Genomic DNA, 22346 nt, shown 5'->3' on the forward strand with positions numbered 1-22346 from the left:
TACATCAGGACGCATTTCTGCTGTGGCGACGCCTCGGAAATAAAACAGGAGCCGCTTGATGCACCAAATACGTCTTAAAGACAGCGACTAGCCGAGCGAGCGAGCAGCGGCTCACACCTGCTCTGCAACGTTGAAGCAGCCGTTTCAAAGGCAATGAGACTGCAGCACTCGAGGTCAGCACCAAGTAAAGTGCTGAAGCTAAAAGGCCACAGGCTGAAATTCTTCTGATGGTGAGGACGCATAAAGCTTCTTGGTGAGAGCTTTGACTAAATAAGTACTGTTTTACTTTCAGTAACACACCCCTGCATGAACACACACAGACACACAGCTACCTCTGTCTGTGCTGAGGAAGGGCCTTGGCGTCCACGGCAAACATCTTGGACACGAAGACGATGACAGGAGCGTTTTCCTCACTCGAACACTGCAGGAATGCTGGGAAACACCAGGAATGAAGGAAAAGAGTCAAACACACAGCGACAGCTGAAAACAGCGAGCTGCTTCAACAACAACACCAAATCCAAACAGACCACACCCCCGACGTTACAGCGCCCTGATGATCACTGCGAGACGTTAACGCCACTGACCCACCACACGGTCACTGACAGGTCACTGCAAACAGCTGCTATCAGTGGGTTCAACAATAACTCTTTATAATTACTGATTTTAAGCATCTAATGGTGATTATTAAGGAGCTGTGATCACAGACTGCATGACGAGGCTCCGCCGAATGTCAGATTAGTCTGAAGCGTCTGAAGCCGACCACAACGCAGCCTTAAACAAAGTCAGGCAAATGAAATCAGCTGATGCAGGATCTGAAGGCTGTGCTTCCTGTTTGATACCAACGTGAGGCTGAATACGACCAGGACGAGGCGACAGCGAAAAGAGGCAAAAATATAAAAGAAAGTAAAAACAAATCTATAAAAATGTGTTTGAGCAGGAGGTTAGTAAGAAGACGGCGACTCCTCAGGGCGGGGCCAGCAAAACAGCTGATATGGTGTCAGCAGTCCTGATTCGCTCAGAGCTACACGAGCCAGAGGAGGAGTCACCATCGATCTGCACAGATGATTGGGACGTGCAGAAGCATGCTCACAAAAGAGCTCCTGTCATTGGTTAGAAATCCCAAACAAATACTGCGTGTGCGTGTGCGTGCATACCTGTTTTCAGGTGTTGCGTCTGCTCGGGCAGCGAGTCAAAGCGGCGTGCTCCCACGCTCATCAGCTTCTCCACCCTCTCGGCCGCCATCTCTAACGGGCTGGGGAGCTTCTCACACACCATGGCTGCAGCGCGTGTTAAAGATCACCAAGGACAGGCGGGACAAAGATGTCGTGCTGGCGTCCTGCCGAGGGACGCGCTCACCTCACAGGACAAAGGATACAAAGGACGGCCTGGGAAACGGGTAACCACTGGCTGCAGATGGCAGACAGGAGGACTTTGGGGTCGGAGTGACGCGAGTCTCTGGCCATCACCTTTACCCCGAGTGACGTCACCACCTTCTCCACCTTCTCCTTGTCTCTGGGGATTTAAATAAAGAGAAAGTTCTTCCATTACGGCCGCGGGGTCGGGAACGCGTTCCCACCTGTCCTGAGAACATCACAGCTTCTGTGTGGAAACGTCCTGGCAGCTGAGAACAGTCTGTGGAACATCGCTGCCTCCTCGTGTTTCTTAGAAGGTTATTCATAAAAACTTATTTTACTGAAATAATAAAAGTTAACCAACCTCCTGATGACGACCGCATCATATAAGCTCCAAATGTTATCCAGCACGAGCTGCACGAACAGCGGCTTCTTTCCTTTGGCCTGCAGGGACGTCGCACATGGAGGAGAAAATCTGATCAGTGCAAGGAATCGTTTTCCTACGAGAAACAAAGCAGAGGAGCAAAGACCTCCTGGAACCAGAACCATTCAGGACGTTTGCTGGATTTGCCACATCAGACTTTTTCATTGTGAGTTTTTTCTCGGGCTCTGTGCGTCTTTACTTCCTGATTTATTTTGAAGGTTTTCTGTTTTTGCTCTTTTGGTTTTATTATTGGATGCTGGCCATCGTGCTTCCTGCCCACTACGTGATTTCTGCACTGGTGTCTGGGGCAGCTTTGAAACCTTCCCTATGAAATGGATCATTAATACAGGAGCACCTCAGCCTGTGAGTGTGGACCGTCTGAGGTGCAGGAATCTAAAAGGCCAACATGGCGTGCTGCACGCATCAGCAAACGGGTTCCTGAAGCCCGGAGGCCGGCTCATGACCACGACCTGATTTATTGTCCGCTTTACTCTCTGTGAGCATCATTTCAAACAGGAGCATCTTGTTTTATTCAACAAGACTTCAAACTAGCAAATGAGACCATAAACTGTAAAGTGTTTACTGTAATCAGAGAGCACGATCAGAGGACTTGCCCCCTGCTGGACACTAGACAGAATGCAGGGACCTGCAAAGTCCACTTTGACTGCATTCACCATAAACACTGCACGACTCCACCTTTAAACTAATATTCACTGACTTCATGTCGTTATTCAGGTAACATGTTTGTGCTCTTTTCATTCTATATTTGACGAATGAACAAAGTAACATCAGAGAAGCTCACTGATGCAACACTTCTCATCTACTTCTGCTGAAATCCAGCTTTTACCAGGAACATCAACAGGTGAGCACACTGAAGCCTGTGTGAGCTGTAAACACACACAACACTAAAACATGAGGTGACATATCCATGAAAAGAGGGAAAAAACACCCAAGACACAGGACAGAGGACGTTTTTCTGCAGACACACAGCGACTGCATCCAGCTGCGATTCAGAAGGTCAGCCCACACAGCTCATCCCCATCCTGTGAGTGTGCTGCTAAAAAGCCTCACCGTGTCATTCACGGGCCGGCGTGCCTGTGAATGACGAGCGAGCATGAATAAGAGGTCAGCCCCTCCATCGCTGCTCTGTTTTGCAGGCACTGACGCCTCCTCCGCTCGCCCCTGACGGCTGCAGCGCTGGCCAGACAGAAACACACCAAAACACTCCTCATTCAGGGCCCGGGGGGGGGGGGGCAGCAGCCGAGCGTCTGCTGGGAAACATGGCCGGTACCGGTCCAATCCAATAAACATGCCGGGTCAGTCGGGACTTCAGCCTCTCGCCGTGCAGGAGCAGAAGAGCATAACACACACTTTATATAAAAGATGGAGAAATCCAAAAACACTATCACCGACTTTTGTGATTCGACCTCTGTGGCCGTCACCAGATACCAGGAAGTTCCCCCTAATGGCTCGTTCGGGACCTCGGACACAGATGACCTGCTGTCAGTGCTCGGTGACATCCAAATGACATCCTTGAATTTCACTCTCAAAGCTCCGCCTTCTTGGACGGCCTGTTAGTGCAGTGACCTCACAGCAGCGATATTATTGGTCACATGATGCCATTAAAATGCTCCAACAGCACAAAAACCTTCTGCTCTGATCTTTTAATGCTTCACTGAAAACTTTCCTTTTCCAGTTTCACCTCGATTCATAAATTTCTGCCTTTAACGTGGCTGCACCTGTCAGTTTATGATTGAATGAATATTTTCCTGCTCTGTTTAAGGTGCAATATAATAAAATAATATAAATACAGTTCTAAGTTATTATTTCTTTGCATGTGCACAACACTGAAGTGTGACCTGATGGTGGCACTAAGAATAAAAACACCAAAGGTAATTATACCATCAGTGAGTCATTTTCACTGCAGGCTAGCTGTGGGTAGAGGTGGGCGGAGCCTATCACCCTGATGCCGTTCACCTGGGCAGGTTGAGTCTTGGTTATTTAAGCTGCCTCCTCAGCCTGAGCCATTTTGGACTCAAATCTTTTTAAAGTGCGACTTCGTTGGTCTCGACTGCGGCGTGCTCGGCTCGGTGAGTACTGGGACCGCCTCTGTGAGAAAGGCTGCTGGGTGTGGCTCCCCCACAGGGTTCTCTGGTTAGGTGGAGTTGGGGTTAATCTCCTTTTAATGCTGCTGTGTGCCCACTTGGCCTGAATGTGGATTATTTGTCTGAATTGCTGCACTTTAAACTTCACCGTGAGACGCACCAAATAAAACATTGACGCATTTAAGTGGACAGGCCGGGTCCAGGTTTGAAGGCCATAAACGTAGTTTAGCATTCACGCTGATCCTGCTGTGTCAGAGTACAAACACGTCTGTTAAGCTGAGCTTAAACCTGCCTGAAGCTTTTAGTCTCGTTTGTCTCGGGAATAAAAGTCCACTTTGAACACCTGGCTTAATGTTGATGCCTCAGTTTAGAATGACAGATGCAAACGACCTCATCGACACGGTGATACCAAAGGCTTCAGCTTCTCATTGTTTTTATACTGGAAACCTTTACATCACAACTTTAACTGCATCTGTCTGTGCTCCCTTTCAGGTGTGCACGTCTGACAGGTGAGGCTGCTGCAGGAGGTGCACAGACACATGCCGACTTTGACAGTTTCAGGTTTTACATGAATTAAACCCTGCTGCAGTGATGTGGAGAACATCATCAGCTGATGTTAAACTGCTTTATTATGCTCGTCTCATCAATTGTGACTCAAAGACCAGCTGATACGGGCAACTTAACGACTTTAAGGTCTTAAAATAAAACCTGACAGCTTTGACTGTTCTCGCCTTTTATTGGCTCGCCAATGATTTCATGACCTGAACGCCGTTTCCTCAGATGGAGGCAAAGCGTAGCTGCCTGTACTCCTGCAGTGTGCTCGCTTGTCTCTGACATTTTTCTGTCCATGTGCAGAAACGTGTCACCTTTACCATGGTCTCAAACACCGCGGTGCTCTGTAGAAACTATCATCCCAGGAAGCTCTGACTGCAGACGCGATTCTTACGCCACATAAACCTCCCAGCTGTGTCACCTGAGCTCCTTTCATGATCCTCTTGGCTTTCATGCTGAGGTAGAAATCTCCCCACAGGGTTTTCAGTAGCACCTCCTTCTTGATGCCCATCCTCTCGCTGTAGATGTGAGCAAAATGCTGGATGCTGGAAAACAGAATCAGCCTCCATGAACATCCAGAAGCTTTTTTTTTTTTCTTTGTTCAAGGCTAACAGTGACACAGACGTGAACTTTAACCCCGGGCTGATCAGCTGAGCAGAGCTGATCAGCCCGGGGTTACAGTTGTATTTTATATTGAAATTCATGCAAAGTTATAAATCTGGTCAATGTATTTTACTTTGAAAGGCAAACACTCAGCTGGGTCTGTATTCATGTTACATTTAAGAACGGCGCCATCTGCTGGATGATCTTCCTGAACTGCACCCAGCCCACAGGGTGCACACACAACTCGCCTTACTAAACTAAACTGGTGCTTCTGTTTAGACTGAAACAAACCTGACCGCACTCACCTGTCCGTCTGGTTTGCGTGCACCTTTATTCTGCGTGAGGGTTTTAATGAAGACTCTTCCTGCACTGCTGTATATTATGCTTATATATGCACATCTGCATTAAAGGCTCATGTCTCTCTGCACAGAATAATCTGTAACTCCAACAGCACCGAAGCCTGTGCTCAAACCAAACTGTGGCCCTAAAAGTCAGTTAATTTACACCAGCATGAATATCATGGCCTCACGAGCCGGCTGAGCCGCGGCACTGGAGTCTTTCAGTTCATGTTCTGCGTCCTGCAGCCTGCAAACAAAGCTTTGCTCCCTCCGTGAATCGACGCCGCCTCACCTGAAGCCCCAGCCGTCGATGGCGCTGGCAAACACCACGTTTCCCTGGTCGGGAGAAAAGTAGAGGTGGGAGTCATCGACCTCTTCGAGCCCAGCGCTCCAGTCGTAAACCTGGTCTCCGCTCGACTTCTCGCCCTCTTTCTCCTCCTTCCCCGCTCGCTCCTCCAGAACTTTAGATGTGAACAAAGTTCCCGTCACGGCGTTCACCTGCAAGGACAAATCACGGCGGTGCACGAAGCGTACGACTCAGCAGGTGTTGGTTAGAGACGGTAAAATGTGGTTGACAGAGCCGGGTCCTCACCTGTTCCAGGATCTTCTTCAGGTGAGTGTAAGCTTCCTGAGACGTTAGCTTCAGCTCCACCACGAGCCGATCAATCTTATTAATGACCAGAACCGGCCGGATGTTCTCCAGCCACGCCTGCCGCAGCACAACCTGGGTCTGACACACACACACCTGCGTTTGAGAGCTCGTGGTGAAACACCTTAGTTAGAAATCAAGACTGCGTCATAAACACAGAAACTGTACTGAAGTACCAGCAGAGGGCGATAACGACGGTTTGGTTTTATTCACATTTCTTGCTGATCTCAGAGAAGCTCACTTCTGATGACAGCGATACTGAGATGGACTGCTGAGGAGTCCCTGTCAGCATCTGTCAGCCAGCAGGAAAGTGGACCTAACACAGCTGGACTCATGTGATGTCTGAAGGCGGGATGATCAGGATGATGATTGAGGTGTGTGTGGGAGAAGGACAAAACGGAACATGTGCAAAAATAGTCGGATATAGTCTGAAAGCTGTCTGTGATGTTCAAATTTAAAGTAACTTATAAGCCGTATGATGACTGTCTCCAGCCACATGTGTAAAACATGACCGGGCAGAACGTTGACGTCCATCTGTCCCTGTACTCAACATGGCGGCTTCACCAAAACTGGCTCCCGCTGCGATCACGGTTCTGCTGATGAAAATGCATCAACTTGTTGGAAGATGTAATTACACACTAACGTGTATTTATGGGCACTTATTCTGTTACATTATGATGATGACCTGAGTGGCTCTGTGAGTATCTCAGGAGGCTGAGGTTCAGCCAATCACAAATCTCCAGTCAAGAATCTAAAACTCGCTCTGGTGGCGGAGAGTCCCAGACTTTTAAGCCCTAAAGGGGATGTGTCCCAAGAGGGTCACGGATAAGAAATCCCTAAGAGGACGTCTTAGGGAAAATCTGGGCCTCTCCACCAACTGCTCTTACAGAAGCTTCTCAGATGAGAGGTGGAACATCTTCAAGAAAGTCCAGACGCTTTTCTTTCTGAGCTCCTTGAACTTCCGAAAACCAAATCCACAGTAAATGACATTTCTCGTCCTTAAAGCGCATCTCTGAAACAGCAAGGTAGCAGGTTTACCTGCGGACACACTCCCTCCACCGCATCGACAACTACAACAGCTCCGTCGCACAGCCGGACGGCGGTGGAAACTTCTGAGGAGAAGTCGACGTGACCCGGAGAGTCGATCAGATTCAGCAAGTACTCCTGATCTCCTGAGACGAGGCACACAAACACAGAACGGCAGTTAGCATCAAACAACACATCAGCGTCCAGCACAGGTGAAGGACGACCACACGGGGGCGTTTTTACAGTTAAATTCTGGAGCCTATCACAGCTGTTATAGGGCGAGAGGCGGGGCACAGCCTGAGCAGGTCGCCACCATCACAGAGGACAACACGCAGACAACCACTCACATTCACAGCTGTGGGCAGTTTAGAATCACCAGTTAACCCACCGCCACTAACTGCATGTGTTTGGACTGTGGGAGAGAACCCACGCACACACGGGGAGAACATGCACTGGATGCAGAAGCGCCCCCTGCACACAGATACATGAGCCAGTCGGACGAACAGCACGGGGTTAGTCCCGAGGTGAAGTGAACCCCGCCGAACAAAGGAGCGTTACCGTGTGAGTAGTGCAGGGAGATGGCGCTGGACTTCATGGTGATTCCTCGGATCTGTTCATCCTCCCGGCTGTCCAGATACCTCAGCTGTGAAGATACAGCAAAGAAGAAAGAGTGAGAAACCTGCTCCGACCTGCCCAAGAAACTGCAGCCAACAGTCACTAACCTTCCCCGCCAGTCGACTGGATATGATGCCATTACTCGCCACTAAGCAGTCCGCCAGAGTAGTTTTACCTGAAAACAGGCAGAAACTTAAAGACATCCTGGCAGAAACCCTCAGGAACAGAATCAGTGTTTAACACTTTTAAATAAATGAATACAGAACATCTGTAAAATGTGAGTGTTAATAAAGCTTCAAAGTCTTGAGTAGTATAGCTGTAATTAGATATGAGAACACAGTGATGCTGCCGATGTCAGTCACTTTATACATCACGCCAAATCCTGCATCCCTGTGTGTGTGTGGTGGGGGGGGGGGCTGCCACTCAGCAGCTGGCTGTAAGTAAATAAAGTGTGCCGAATATTTACTTGGGCACTAACGATTAAAGAGCTCCCCTTCTTCATACTCTACCTGCTAGGCAGTCCCGCCGAACAGCAATTCAGTTAAATCTTCGATCGAGTTTGGCTCGTTGTGCTTGTTTATCCTCCCACAGTGACTCACGTGAGAACTGAGATAAATGCTAAATAACTTTGACCCACCGTGATCAACGTGAGCCAGGATGCACAGGTTCCTGATGTTGGCTGGGTTTCTCTGCAGGGAGATGATCTTCTCCAGGCTGGTGTGTCCCATCGTGAACACCGACAACAAGCCCACCTTCACCTGCTAATGATGTTAGCCACAGCGCCAAAGCACGGACGGACCAACGGTCACCGGTTGGACCTGTCAGATAAGTCCCTGAAACACGGAGTGACGAGAATGAGAGCCGGCAGCGGAGGAGCCGCTAACTCTGCGGCTAACCACCACAAACTCCTCAGAGGAGGAAGAGCACACTTCCGCTCTAAAGCAGCGACGCGACGTCCCAGGAGTCTAAATCAAGCCAAACGCACAAACCGAGCCGTGAAAAGCTCGCATCTTACAAACATGTGGGGGACACCCGACTCGCGTTGTTTTCCCGGAAGTTGATGCTGCACTTTAACCACGCCCATTGGCATGCGTCCTAGCTGCGTTCAGGAGCATTTGGGGAAAAAAGAGCTTCGTCCTGGAGCCGCTGAGTTCACGCGCCGCCTCTCAAACCAAGTCAGCATTTAAACGGATGTAAACGTCACGGAGGATGTATGGAGGGCCAGGAGTGACAAAATGAATTGATTGAATACGCCATTAAATAATAAATGTTTCGTTTATCAATTCGAATTGGAATTAATTAATTAAATCTTTCAATAATTAATTAAATGCCTATTCATTTAATTTAAAACATTTAATAAATTATTTATTTCTAACTTTTATTGACTCATTTAATTATTTAAAAATGTATTTATTCATTCAGAATTAATTCTGACACTAAATGGAAATTCACCTGAAAAGAAAAAAAAAACCCTGCTTGCCCCGACCCCCGCCACCAGAAATCTGAGAAATTCCCATTTTTAAATACGACTTTTCCAAAAGTTCTTATATAAAGAACTGATTATGATGTAAAACACAGAATAGGTAGAATAATGCAGAGTCACAGGGATATTTCTAAAATCACTTTTCATTTATTACATAACTGCTTCTTTTATACTGCTGACTACAGACTATTATTATAAACACGGACACAAAACATATCAATGATCAGCGGCTGGAGGCACTTCCTGTGAGTTATCTCGTATGTTGGTGGTGTGTAGATACCAGTTAATATATAATCTTGATTTGGGACAATCTGTTTTTTTTAACACACTTCTTGCTCTAACTCACGTATCACCCAGAATGTGTCATGACCCAGCTGATAATGGTTTCAATGATGATAACGGCTAAAAACGTCATAACCAGTGTAAACCATCTAGACTCACCTCTGCAGGCGCCGTTGTAGATATCATAGGAGGGGGGGGGCAATAAAATTTAAAAGTGAAGAAGAAGAGCTGGGATTTTTTTTTTTTTTTTTTTAAAAGCTTCACATTCACCAAACTTTCAGACAGGAGCGGGTCTCTCTTTGTTTCCAACAAAAACGTCTTTTACTCCCAAAACATGATCAGGAATTAGAAGTTTCTATCTCACACACAGAGGGTTGTGAGCCTCTGACACCATGTGTACACCTGTTGATGATGCCTCAAATTGTGCCCCCCCCCTTTATGTTCCTTTCCCAGTGAAATGTGTAAGTTTCCTTTAAAGCCCCCTTTTCCATAACACACCAGCAAAGATGGTGTGGGCCACTCGCCCTGAAACACCTGAATATCACTTGATGTGGACCCGTGTCTGAGTCAGTGACAAACTCTCATCGCTCTCTGGGAACATTTTTATTTTCAAATGCAAACAAAAAGCAGCTCAGCAGTCATGAAGTGATCAAACCGTCTTTATTCCTTTGCACTGTCACCTGAAGCATATTTATGATTTGTCGCACGTTCTTTCAGCCAAGCTGGAAGTCCGCAAGCAGCGCAATGCCGTCACATCCGATTGGCCGTACCGTGCAGTCATCAGCAGCCAGAGAGAAACACTGAACACGTTAATGAGTGGTCTGTCACAACGGAGCAAGAAAACATCACATGCAAATCAAACTAGGCGAGGGGCAGCGAACGCACCACCTGATCAACGTACACAATACGAGTGCTTTATATCCTAAACAGGAGTTAAAAATACAACAGGAAGTAAGAAAATAAAGGCCTCGCACAGTCTACACTCAGAGTACGATATTGCACTTAGAACACAGTATATACAGGACACTGTACAATGCAGCACGTCGGTATGATGACCTGTACAAAGGTAACATGAGCAGACCCCGTCGGTGGAAATCAGTGTGGCGCTGGTGTCTTAGTGTGAGCTGAAATTATTCTACAAAGCTTTGTCACGGCTGAGGATCAGAGGCGGGTTAGAACATCCGTGCTTAGGCAAACTGAAGCTCCACCAGCAGCAGAAACGTGGTATCACCAAAAAACTGCTCATACTGTGTGGCTCTGAGGTTCAGGAAGCATCCCTGTTTACCGATTTAGAAGAACAGCTGTGGTGGGTTATCACAGCTGTGCCCACACAGAAGCTGTACATGAAAGATGGAACGAGCTTCTCCGTCTTAAAACTGCGTTGTTTGTGTTGGCCAGCAGGGGGCGAATCTTCTGGTTGTAAAGTAAATCTGGGTGGAAATGAGCCCACAGTTCACTGATGAGTCCGTGGCCTCGTCACTACTTTGATCTTTCATACTTATTTATTGTATTGATACTTTATAACTGAGGAGCCAGAACCTCACGTCACTACATGTCACGTTAACGAGTCAGTGGGCGGTGTCACGGTGGTGACGTCCATCTTTTGTATACAGTCTGTGTTGTGAAGAGGTTGGGTCGGACGCTCTTCACCTTCAGACTGCTGTGATTTGGGTCCATAAAAAGAAATAAAACTGAATTAAAAATCTGTTTACTTTCTGTAGTCTGGATTTCATGTCGTGTTTTATTTGTGCTGAAGTGAATATTTATTCTATTTCAAGCAGCTTTTTTCATTACTTTTTAATTTTGTTACAGTATTTTACTGGTAAATTATAAAGACGATACTTTCAGTAAGGCTTCATATAAATTCTGTCTTATTTAACTTTATTTTCCTACATCTCGGCTCACTTATGGAGACATTTCTGCTGGACTGAATCGACTTGTTTAAAAAAAAATGTTGTAATAAGTAAAGACTGAACCACGGCTTAGATCAGTAAAGAAATCAAACAAGCACCGAACACTGAAGCTCATCCCAGAAACAAGTGCAGGATTTTAAAGGCAATGCTTTAAAATGATTTCATGTTCAAAGAAAACAAGAATTCAGTGTCAGTCGAACTCATCAGGATGGAAAAGCTGGGAAACTTGGACTCTGGTGAAGGAATGAGCAGCTGAGGCACGGCGACACCGATGTAACGGCAGGGCCCGATTAAAGGACCGCTCCAGTTTCTTAGCAGCCGAGTCAGTTTTGACCCTCGCGTCTCGCTCAGACACCGTCCGTGTCACTCGTCCGGCTTCATTAACGTTCACAGAAACGACGCCGGGAGCAGAAACGACCCGAGCTGTAACAAACTGGAACTTCCTTTTTTCTGTTTTTAACTGTGTCGTTTTATAAAAACATTTTTGAAGAATTGCACAAATAAATAAAGAGATCAGAGACAGAAAAGCGCGACGCTGCAGAGGCGTCACGTGCTGCTGGCAGACCGACCGTCTCGTTGACAAGAAAACACGCTTCTTTAAATCTCACGGGAAACTAGCTGTCTGTGTAGGAAAATCACAAACTTTATTTGATCCACATAGTGAACACTTGTCTTCATGTTACAGTTTAGTCCAGATCAGAAAGTCAAGCCCGCTCGTCCTGTCGTCAGATTTCCTTTCAGTTTGTGAAAGATTCACGCTGAAGCTCGTTGGGGTCGGCGTGCACTCACGGGCTGTCCGTCTTAGTCTTTGCTCAGGCTCCCGCCTCCTGTAGACCCATCTGTGTGTGCGTGTGTGTGTGTGTGTGCGTGTGTGTGCGTGCGGTTAAAACCTTCCACCGCCACTAGGTGGAGTCAACGCCACGCAGGCATGAGCTGCAGCATCTCTGTTTGTACGTGTCCACATGGCACAGCCTCAGCCTCCTCACCACACTGCAGTACTGGGTGGTGTCCTCGCATTCACCTGCAGGAAGAAGCACGATGAACACCTCATCTCACATTTAGCACCGTGAAAAACATTACAGGTGTGTTTCTGGAGGTTTTAGGTTTTCGATGGTGCAGATTTCACGGTTCTCCAAACGACAGGGAGGCCGTGCGCGCCCACAGACTCCTCCTTATCTTGTTTTGCTATAAGTTGTGACCACCGTGCCTCACAACACTCTGAACAGAAGTTTGGATCCTTCTCACGTTAAACACGGTGCATCTTTTTAAGGACACAAACTCCAACACCTGACTCGCTCTAAGTCACACTGAATAAAACATTAAGCCCATCCACCCATTTTCTTCTGACGGGCCGACGGGGCTGACGCAGTCTGCACCCAACCTAACGCCACCACCTGCATGAGGCGATCGATACGTGTCGATATCGAGCGAAGCTCAAAAACAGGAAGGTTTTTCATTTTTCTGAACGTTAGCGGGTGAAAATGACGAGCTGAGGGCAGCTGTGAGTTTTCTGACACTGACATCACCTCGTGAGCTGCTGACAGCGCGGCCCGCGTCCAGGATGTCGTGACGTACGAGGAGCGCCGCCGCCGGTGATTAAAATGAAGCATTTAACATTTACTGATTGTCATTCAGAGCTGCTGGTTTGCTGCCTGCCTGGTTTGCTCCAATCAGCCTGACTGTGCAGCGCCCGAAGCCCACAAAGGTGAAATTCATCTGCATAAACTTTTACATGAAACTTTAAGAAACCTTCAGGGTTTTTTAGCGGTTTGAATAAAACAAGTCCAACGTGGCCGATCGCACACGCCACAGGTCAGCTGTAGGTTTACGTATTTAACGGCTTCACCTAAAGAGCGCAGGACGCGGCGCAGACTTACTCCCACAGGTGGCGGTGTTGCAGTGCTGCCAGGTGGAGGGTCGCTGGAGCCAGGCGCAGTGCTGGTCGGCCAGAGTCCGGCCGGTCTTGCTGTGAACGCAGTCCACCCTGCGGGACTGGAAGCCACTCCCACAGACCACGGTGCACGCTCGCCACGCACCGGGACGCCACTGAACATCGCACAGGTCAGAGGAACAGTTGCGCACGGACACCGGTCTGAAAGAGAGACTGGGAGTTATTGATGGGATTGGTGATGAATTCTGATGGTGTCAGTTCTGCTCCGCCTCGGTCGGCGCTACTGGCTTAGAGATGTGAGCACAACGCCATCCAGCTCTACCTGTGAGGTTTTAATAAATATTTATTCAGTTAGTGGTTGCCATGGGAGCCAAATTAAGCATCCTGCAGGTTAAAGAGAGGTCGCCGTGCTCTGCTGGCCATTTTACAAAGAACGACTCCATCGCTGTACGCAGGAAGTTCTCAGCCTGGAAGCAGAAAGAACACTGGATGTGGTGCAGCTGTTCTCGTGGCCGTAGATGGGCAAACTCCACCTGCTGATCTGCCCGACGCTCAGCAGGAAGAAGAAGAAAACAGGAAGGTAGCAACGGTTCGATCCAGCAGCCGCTTGCCAGCGTGCCCGAGCACATCGTGAGCCAAACTAACGGCAGCGTGTTTAGCTTTACGGGTTTGAGGTCTCTGTAGAAGAGGAGCAGCTCTGATCACATGGTAGGTACTCAGTTTACTTGTTCCTGGTGGCTGATGGACTCCATCATGGCTGCTCTTTGTCAGTGATTCAGCTGGTGGGTGGAGGATTCTGCGGTCTCAGGTTTCGGAGCTCCGCCTCACACTGGGATTGCCCCGAGCGGTCGAGTTCAGGCATCTGACACCGAGGGGATCAGCAGACGGACGGACGATCTGTTGCAGCAAAGAAGCTGACTGTGAGCAAATCTGTCACATCGCCGGCTGATCCGTGTTCCCGCCCTCATATGGCGGCGAGATGTGAGCAGCGACCGAGAGAACGAGGCTGTGGTTGGTCAGAGTCGCTGCTCCTCCACCTGACTGGGGTGGCGAACAGACCCAGGACACATAATAAGAAGAATACGACGTTCAATAAAAATGCAGTGCTGGTAGATAATAGCGCTCAGTGTATATACTATAACAACACACACCTGCAGACCGACACAGGTAGAAGCCAGAGTGACGCACAGATCGAACAGTTTGGGAACATTTCAGTTGTATGAAAGAGTCATTTGGTGTCTGAGCGCGTGCGTACCTGCTCCGGAGGTCACAGTCTGTGTAGGAGGAGCCGTTGGCGTGCTGGCAGACGACCGATCTCTTCTGCAGGGTGGTGGTGGGGCCCAAACACCTCCCCGAGCACTAAGATTCAAACAGTCACAGCTGAAGGCGACTTGCCTACACCGTGTCACGTGCACATGTCTGATTAAACGTCTGACTGTACCTTCCCCCACGGACTGGTCACCCAGACGGGGCAGTTATTGGCGGAGCACGGCTCCGTGTCCGCCGGCCGACTCGTCCCCTCGCAGGCGGCCGCCGGCAGCGTTCTCGCCGCACCTCCGGCGTCGAGCTGCTGACACGTGACCCGCCGCTGCTTCTGGCCGGCGCCGCATGAGGCCGAGCACTTTGACCACTCCGACACCGACCATCTGACACGAAGACAGCGACACACGAAGCACACAAACGCAATAAAAAGCTTCAAATGAAACTCCGTCCAAACATTTCGTCTCTTCCTGGAAAGAAGAATCTGTCAAAGCCGCGCTCGTCTCGTTTTAACTCCTCTCAGGCTCCTCCCGAGGAAACCAGGGGTGACAAACTACAGGAAAAGGCGGAACGATGGGAATCCTGAGGCTGTTATGCTGCCATCTTTGCTGGCACAGTCCAGGTCCTCTTAAGAGGAAATGTCACTGAAGAAATGTATTCATAGATAAAAATAGATAAAAATCACAAAGTGCTTCACAATAAAACCAGAAATCTGAATAAAACAATGAAAATTTATTAAAAGCTCGTTTGTATAGAAATGTCTTCAGCAGAGTCTGCACAGCGTGGAGACGACAGAGGACAAGTCCACAGCCTCAGTGCCTGAAAAGGTTTGACCAACAGTGACCTCTGACCTGAAGACCTGACCCTGCTGGGGAAGAAGCAGGTCAGAGATTCACTGGGGAGCTTCACCATGTAGAGCTCGAAAAGCTCAAACTAAGATGTTAAAGTGAAACCTAAAATGTAGAAGCCTAAACTTCCTGTTAGTGGCGTCCCATAGAGCAGGTTTGTTGTAAAAAGAGCCTTACAGCCACCTCAGGTCTGCCTTTGACACCTGCAGTCTGAGCAAAGTTTGTTTCTTAGACGATAAAAACATGGAGTGATTCTCAACCGACGCTGAGCGTCAAATATGGCGCCCAAATTTCTGAGACTCGATTGAACAGAAGAGCCTGAAAAACCGACACGCTGCTTAATTTCTGAAATTGCGTAAACGGGAACAAGCTGTCGTGTCCTGATGGCAGCGATGCTCCACGATTAACTGTGTAACTGAGTAACTGTGGGAAGAGCACTCGGCTCCTCCATCAGACCAAACGAGGAGTATTTTTATTTTATTCTTTTGGAAGAATGATTTCCATCCAACCCGTGACCACAGACTTGCCAAAGAGCACTAAAGCTTGAGGTGAGATGAATTACAATGCCCCCCCCCGGACTGAAATCTCCACCCATGCTTGTAGCTGTAAACACAGAGCTCCGTCAGCCTGCAGCACTACAGTTGCATCCCGAGCCGAGCTAACAGCGGGTCATTTGTGTTGCATTAGCGAGTGAAGCTGACTCAGTGTGTGGCAGCAGAGCCGGAGGGGGGGCTGACTGATGGGCTGTAAAGGCAGGTAAAGGCAGGCTGGCAGGGCTGGCAGCAGCGGGGGGGACTCGGGGTGAGCAGATTCTGCTGAGAGTTACACTTCTGCTGCTCTCGGTGATTCATTAGCGGCCGACCCTCTGCTCATCAAAGTCGGCGTGCGAAGGAGCTGACGCACCGCGGGCACGAAACTCAGAGCGGGAAAGGAAAAATGTCAGTCAGTCGGCAGCTTTATGCTATAATCTGTCAATATCGCGGCGGCGCTCACAGGAAGCGCTGCTCTCGCTTGTTTTTGAAGAAGTTCCTTTAATAAAACACGTCGGCAGGTGACAGGAGAGGCTACGGCTCGAATGTGATTAAAGCTGTTTGAACATCGTCTGCTTACAAAACAGCTAACACCTCGGACACCTGCCCACATTAGTGCCCTGCTCCCCAGCACTGGACGCTTGATGGGCGGAGCCACTAGACAGGTACCCTCCCTCTCTGACAAACACTGAGCTGCACCCGACCGACCGAGAGAACGCCGCACACGGGCGGTTCTCCTGGATTTGCCAGAACAGCGAACCGTCTTCTTTTCAGATCAACGATCGTGGCTCAAGAGTTGGGAGTTCGCCTTGTAATCGGAAGGTTGCCGGTTCGAGCCCCGGCTTGGACAGTCTCGGTCGTTGTGTCCTTGGGCAAGACACTTCACCCGTTGCATACTGGTGGTGGTCAGAGGGCCCGGTGGCGCCAGTGTCCGGCAGCCTCGCCTCTGTCAGTGCGCCCCAGGGTGGCTGTGGCTACAATGTAGCTGCCATCACCAGTGTGTGAATGTGTGTGTGACTGGATATGTAAAGCGCTTTGGGGTCCTTAGGGACTAGTAAAGCGCTATATAAATACAGACCATTACCATTTACCATTTTCAGAAGTTTTGAGAGGAGCTGCCTTGTGCTGGACACGCCCCCAAAAAGAGAAACGAAGCTTAGACAGTAACTTCCATCATTCCTTGAAATGCAGCTCGACGCCAGCAGGACGGACTGCACAGCTGGTTAACGCGCTCGGCGTCCACGCTCAGGTGAACATGGCGATCGAGCGTACCTGGGGGGGCAGGCCTGTCTGTTGCAGGGGACCGGGGACGTGACGGGTTTCGGTACGCGCTGACACATGTCGGGGTGAACGTCCTTTCCGTCCAGAGAGACGCATCGGATCCGCCGCAGCCACGTCCCTCTGCTCCCGCAGGAAGTGCTGCAAGTGGTCCAGCCCCCGAATCTCCAGCCAAACTCTGCAGAACGAAAGAGGAAACATGGAGATGCATGAGATCCACAATCGAACGAGTATTCTGTAAATCAGCAGAAGCTTCTGGGCTCTCAGTGACGGTCAGTCGGTTTGTATGAGGAGAGATGTGGCCGCCATGATTGGTCACTTCCTGTTAGCCCCCGTGTGCAGCAGGGGGCAGCAGTCCAATAAAACCAGAGCTCAACACATTTTACTTTAGTTGTTATCCAACATGGATAACGTGTCACAGCTGAAATAAACTGACTTTAGTGAATGAAGCTGCTTTTGACTCAGCAACACCAGCGTCCTGCTAACTGCGTGCTGATTGGTCGGTTAGGGCTTTAGGACAGGATGTTCTCTGCTTCCAAAGATAACTCCAGCAAACAGCAGCGTCGCTAAAGCGCCTCATGGTGCTGTGACGTAAACTAGAATCTAGAACTCCAGCTACCTTTGAACCCTCTTATCACAAAATCCCCAGAAGAAAGATTTTTACTCCAAATTGAGATTTTAGCTCTACAGCGCCAAACCTGTAGCCCCACCCACAGTTATCCCTCTTTAATCGGCCTTTCTGACTCCAACAGACTGCAGACCAACGACTGAGACCAGAAACTCATCAGCAAAGATCAAATCAAAGCTCAGCAGAGCGGCCTCCGACCTGCTTCTTTGCCCCCTGCTGGACGGTAGAAGGAATGCAGCTTTAAGCCACTTTGCACCGTCTGTGCGTCTCAGACACAAACGCTAAATCTATTCAAACTCATCCACCGGTTCCCATCAGACTGACATCAGACGCTCCACAGAATACGTGACAGCTCAAAGGTCGGTGAAATCGACTTCTGATCTATACATTTATTGATTTATAGACTCTGTGCTGGACTGCATCATCTGCATGCAGAGGCGATCTCTTCGCTGACAGCTGTTCCAAATGGCAGAGCCGTGCCTCGTTATCCACACGGCCGCAGTTTGAAGGGAAGACTGTAGAAGCTACAGGCCAAACCGGGACGGGGCTCGGAGGAATGCCACAGCATCCCGTCACAGTAAGATTTGGCAGCGGTGACAGAGGATGCAAAGCCTGAGCGGCGGCGTCAAACACCACCCTGAGACGTTAACGTGTCGCGCACGCGCCTGCACAGATTCTCAATGTTTAATTTCAGATGCTGAAACGGCCACAGTGGAGGCAGGGAGACGTCCGAGGCAGAGGAAGGGACGGTGTCACAGAGACAAAGAAGCGGCGTGCAGATGGAGCCGCTTCATTCCTGCAGAGCTGGGCTGGACTTGAATAATCGTGTGGGTCATTCATCGTTTCTTTGATAGAAATGATGCTCAGTTTGTTCCCACATGAGATTTTTCCACTCTGGAGAGCCAAATAAAGTCAGGCCGTGTGACGCCAGCTCGGCGCTGACACCGGCAGCTTCCAGAGATGAAACACCTCATCCACCCGGGACGTTCCCTCCCCTCAGCGTTCCCCGGATGCTCCACTTGTCTCGAGGAGACGTTTCCACAAACCGCTTTTTGTTTTTAATGTATTTACTTTAACTAAGCTTCACACTTTAAGCAGCTTTTGGATTCTCGTCCTCTCAGACGCATTAAGCACTCCTCGCCACCCACGCACGAATTATCGCTCACTCGGTCCAATTATCATTCGTCTCATGACTTCCAGCTCGCTCTGTTTGCCTGTGTTTACCTTCCTCTCCAGAACTACTGACATCATTTGCTGAGTTTATTCATGCAGATGCAGCTTCAGCATCAGCGAGACCGTAAAAATGTTTTCAAGCACATAATAAAAATTCAGTTAGATCATAACAATCTGAGAAGAGTCGTGGAAACACTCAGGAAAGGAGCTTCGGTGCTTCCTTTACCGCCTGCTTTAACGGTGGAGAGGTTTTCCAGCTTCAGGAACCACGTCACCGTCGTCCACGCTCACATTATGAACACGCCCTCTCGTTTCAGACTTTATGACATTTTCCATGGAGCTTAAGCTGCAGCCCTGTTGCTTCCAGACCAACCTGATCACTGCATATCATGATATTCATGTACATTAGATAGCCGCTGATATGAGACATGCACAGTATAGTAACCCTGCATTTTGAAAACTTCCCGTCCTGGGAAAGCGTCCCTGTCCACTGTCTGTCCACAGGCAGGCGGCGTAAACACTCACCTTCGCTGTGAACGTATATCCAGGCTGACAGGATTTGCCTGGTGCTGTTGATGAAGGTCTGGCATCTGTAGCGGCCCGCGAACTTCCCCTGGAGCGTGCTGACTTCCAGCACACGACCCCCCACCAGCATCCTGTGCTGCAGACCCTGACCCGGACCGGGATCTGGGGAGTGAGCCGGAGCCGAAACCTCCTTCAGGGTCCGGTTGTTGTACTCCCAGCGCACAGGCGGTTTGTGGTCGGAAACCACCGGACAGCCTGCGACAGGCAGGAGCAGAAAGAATGTATGTCTTTAAAACTATAACGCTGAAAATGCTAAACAGGAACTCCATCAAGTTCAGACACTAATGCAGCGCTAATGGATGAAAGAAATCCATCTGAGGGGAGCGCGCTGCTTAATGTGAGAGCAGCTCAGCGATGGGAGGCGGCTCGACCTTGTTATTCAGCAGACTCAGACCGGAGCTGTGACTGAGATCTTCTCCTTAACTTTAAATCCGATAAAATCTAAAGTCAAAGACGATTTTATTCTGACACTGAACCAGTTTTCAGTTCTTTTAATAAAAGCCTGTGAAGCCACCTTTCCAAACCCTTTATATTAACAAACAGCAAATCCAATCCGTCTGAGGATGTCGTGGTTTTGTCTGCTATATTTATCTGGTCATCACATTAAAGGTCAGTCTGCGGCTCCGGGCACAGGATGTTGTCTTCGTTGGTTATCATGTGAGAAACCGGCCGTGACTGTGACAGCAGAGGTGAGTAAAGCGTACCTATGCGCAGGACGTCTCCAGGTTTGATGAAGACGCTCGTGCCGCGCCGTGACGCCATGAGGACTCTCCTCCTGCTCAGCTCCTGAGACGCTGGAAGCACCCGGCTCCCTCCGGCTGGATCTGCACACACAAACGTTACTCCACGTGACCCAACGCGAGCGATTATGGCGAGAGGTCGGCTTTATGTGTGAACCCACCGTGGACCTTCAGGACTGTGGAGGCGGTCGACTTTCCTATGGCGTTGGTGGCGGCGCAGGAGTAGGTGCCCTGGTTGTGCACGGAAACGTTTCGGATCCACAGCGAGCCAGACGGCAGGGAGACGGCGCCGGCGTCCAACAGCCCGTCCTTCCTGTGCCACAGCACCGTGGGGCGAGGAACACCTGACAGACGGAGAAAGGAGCGTTAAAAATGTAACAACAACAGAACAGGTCAAACATGGTGAGATGAATCCTGACGCTGCAGGGAATTTGGAGGAAGAAGAACGTGTTGCTTCCTGTTTAAAGGGAGTTTTTCTTTCCCGCTGCTGCCAAAGCTCCTCTGATTGCTGTATTACATGGTCTTCCTCTGAATTTTATTACAAATGCCATTCAATCAAACTATTTGGACGGCGTTTGACTGATGCAGTATTTGTCATGACGAGGACGAGCTGGCGACACAGTTATGGAGTCAGGATGTAGAGAAACACTGTTGCTCTGTCAGAGGAGGAGCAGAGTCCGGCCTGAAGCTGAGCGCGAGCTCTGACGTGAATCTGAAATCAAACTCTGGCTGAACTTCACACGGCTTCACTTCCTGCGTCTGAACAGCGGCTGATGTGAAGCGAGGATCAGCGTGAGAGTCTGCAGAGCCCACAGGCTCTCTGTGCTCCTCGGTGTGTCGGGGTCAGACCCCACGCTGCTCCCGCCGTGGATTCCTGCGAATCGACTTCCACAAGCGTTCCCTGTTTAGCAGCACAGCTCTGCAGGAGAAGCGCTTCTTTTCCTTTTTTGACACAGAGATATCACGACGTGTTTTCCCAATCTCTGTGATGCTTACACCCCAACACACCACGAACACTCCACTTGGACTCGCCGCCTTTTCAAACACCCCCAAATAAATGTAGGCAGAAATAATTAGCATGCAGTAATTAAAGCAGTACTTCTGTTTACTTGTGAAAATTAGAAGCATAAACGAGTCATGAAATGTTAATTTTATGCACAGAACATATATACGGCATATTAAGGTGACATACTTAAAGGGTCTGGAGTCCCAGCTGAGACGAGCAGAGACAGATAATTGTTGTTCCTGTGCATGAACGGAGACGGGGAAGGAAAAATGTTGATTTAGCCTGAAACACGTGTGTCACGTGCAGAGATACACAGCTCCTGCAGAGCTGCAGCTCAGCAAGAGCAGGTTGTCCCACACTTTGAGCCGCATGTACAGGAAGTCTCTGAGAACTCTGTGACCACACCCACCTTTGAGTGGCACGCCGACCTGCAGCTCACACTGAGGCTGAGCCGGAATTAACTGACGATGATGATGATGATGAATCTCAGCTGCAGGTTGGACTGTTCAGGTCCAGTTGGAGAAATTTTCTGGAAGGAGTCGAGCGGGAGATTGATGGACAGATCGATGCGGCGTCTGCTGTCACGTTGCTGATTTGTTTTCCTGAGTCTGACGGTGAAGCTGTCGACTGATTGGTCAGCCTACGCTCCCACTCGCACCTTAAATGATCTGACACTCTGGGTGGAAACTGACAGAAAAAAGCTCGAGGACAGAAGCGGCAGAGACCAACTTCCTGTGACGAGCGCCTGGCCGAGGAGCTGCTGCGCCTCCAAAAGGAGCCAGCTGAGGCGGTTCAGCCATCTGACAAGGATACCTCCTGGAGGTGAGACACTCATGTCTCCCAGCTGGCTTGGGAACATTGGGAACATTGGGAAATGTCCCACTGGAGGAGGTGGCTGGGTATCTCTGCTTACACTGCTGCCCTGCCACCCAGGTGGTTGGGAGAAGATGAGTGAACACTGCTTGTTGCAGAATCAGGATCATGAAAATAAGAGTGTTTGTCTGGGAATCTTCCAGCTACAAGCTAAAGGAGCAAACCTCTGATGGAACGAAGGAACTGCAGCTT

The 22346-nt window shown here is 49.3% G+C and overlaps 2 protein-coding genes across 5 annotated transcripts in view; both read right to left on the minus strand.

The window, feature by feature from the left end:
* Positions 1–9877, minus strand: part of efl1 (elongation factor like GTPase 1) — a 72308-nt gene extending 62431 nt beyond the window's left edge. The window contains exons 1-11 of the mRNA XM_026176958.2: positions 8302–9877; positions 7772–7839; positions 7608–7692; positions 7062–7195; positions 5967–6104; positions 5667–5872; positions 4855–4978; positions 1717–1796; positions 1376–1512; positions 1155–1277; positions 333–432 (exon numbers count right to left, since the gene is read on the minus strand). Of these exons, the coding sequence (XP_026032743.2) occupies positions 333–432; positions 1155–1277; positions 1376–1512; positions 1717–1796; positions 4855–4978; positions 5667–5872; positions 5967–6104; positions 7062–7195; positions 7608–7692; positions 7772–7839; positions 8302–8392 (1286 nt within the window). The 5' untranslated portion in view covers positions 8393–9877. The remainder of the gene's footprint in view (positions 1–332; positions 433–1154; positions 1278–1375; positions 1513–1716; positions 1797–4854; positions 4979–5666; positions 5873–5966; positions 6105–7061; positions 7196–7607; positions 7693–7771; positions 7840–8301) is intronic.
* A 140-nt stretch (positions 9878–10017) lies between these two features.
* Positions 10018–22346, minus strand: part of adamtsl3 (ADAMTS-like 3) — a 226175-nt gene continuing 213846 nt past the window's right edge. For 3 of the 4 annotated variants that reach the window (XM_080300882.1, XM_080300884.1, XM_080300886.1), the window contains 8 exons: positions 20437–20619; positions 20240–20359; positions 19476–19730; positions 17144–17327; positions 14675–14879; positions 14489–14592; positions 13220–13434; positions 10018–12363 (listed from right to left, as the gene is read on the minus strand). In XM_080300882.1, coding sequence (XP_080157008.1) covers positions 12245–12363; positions 13220–13434; positions 14489–14592; positions 14675–14879; positions 17144–17327; positions 19476–19730; positions 20240–20359; positions 20437–20619 — 1385 coding nt within the window. In that variant the 3' untranslated portion in view covers positions 10018–12244. The remainder of the gene's footprint in view (positions 12364–13219; positions 13435–14488; positions 14593–14674; positions 14880–17143; positions 17328–19475; positions 19731–20239; positions 20360–20436; positions 20620–22346) is intronic. The other variant, XM_080300885.1, reaches the window with a different exon arrangement.

This window comes from Astatotilapia calliptera, chromosome 1, assembly GCF_964374335.1.
Source record: "Astatotilapia calliptera chromosome 1, fAstCal68.1, whole genome shotgun sequence".
Lineage (NCBI taxonomy): Eukaryota > Metazoa > Chordata > Actinopteri > Cichliformes > Cichlidae > Astatotilapia > Astatotilapia calliptera.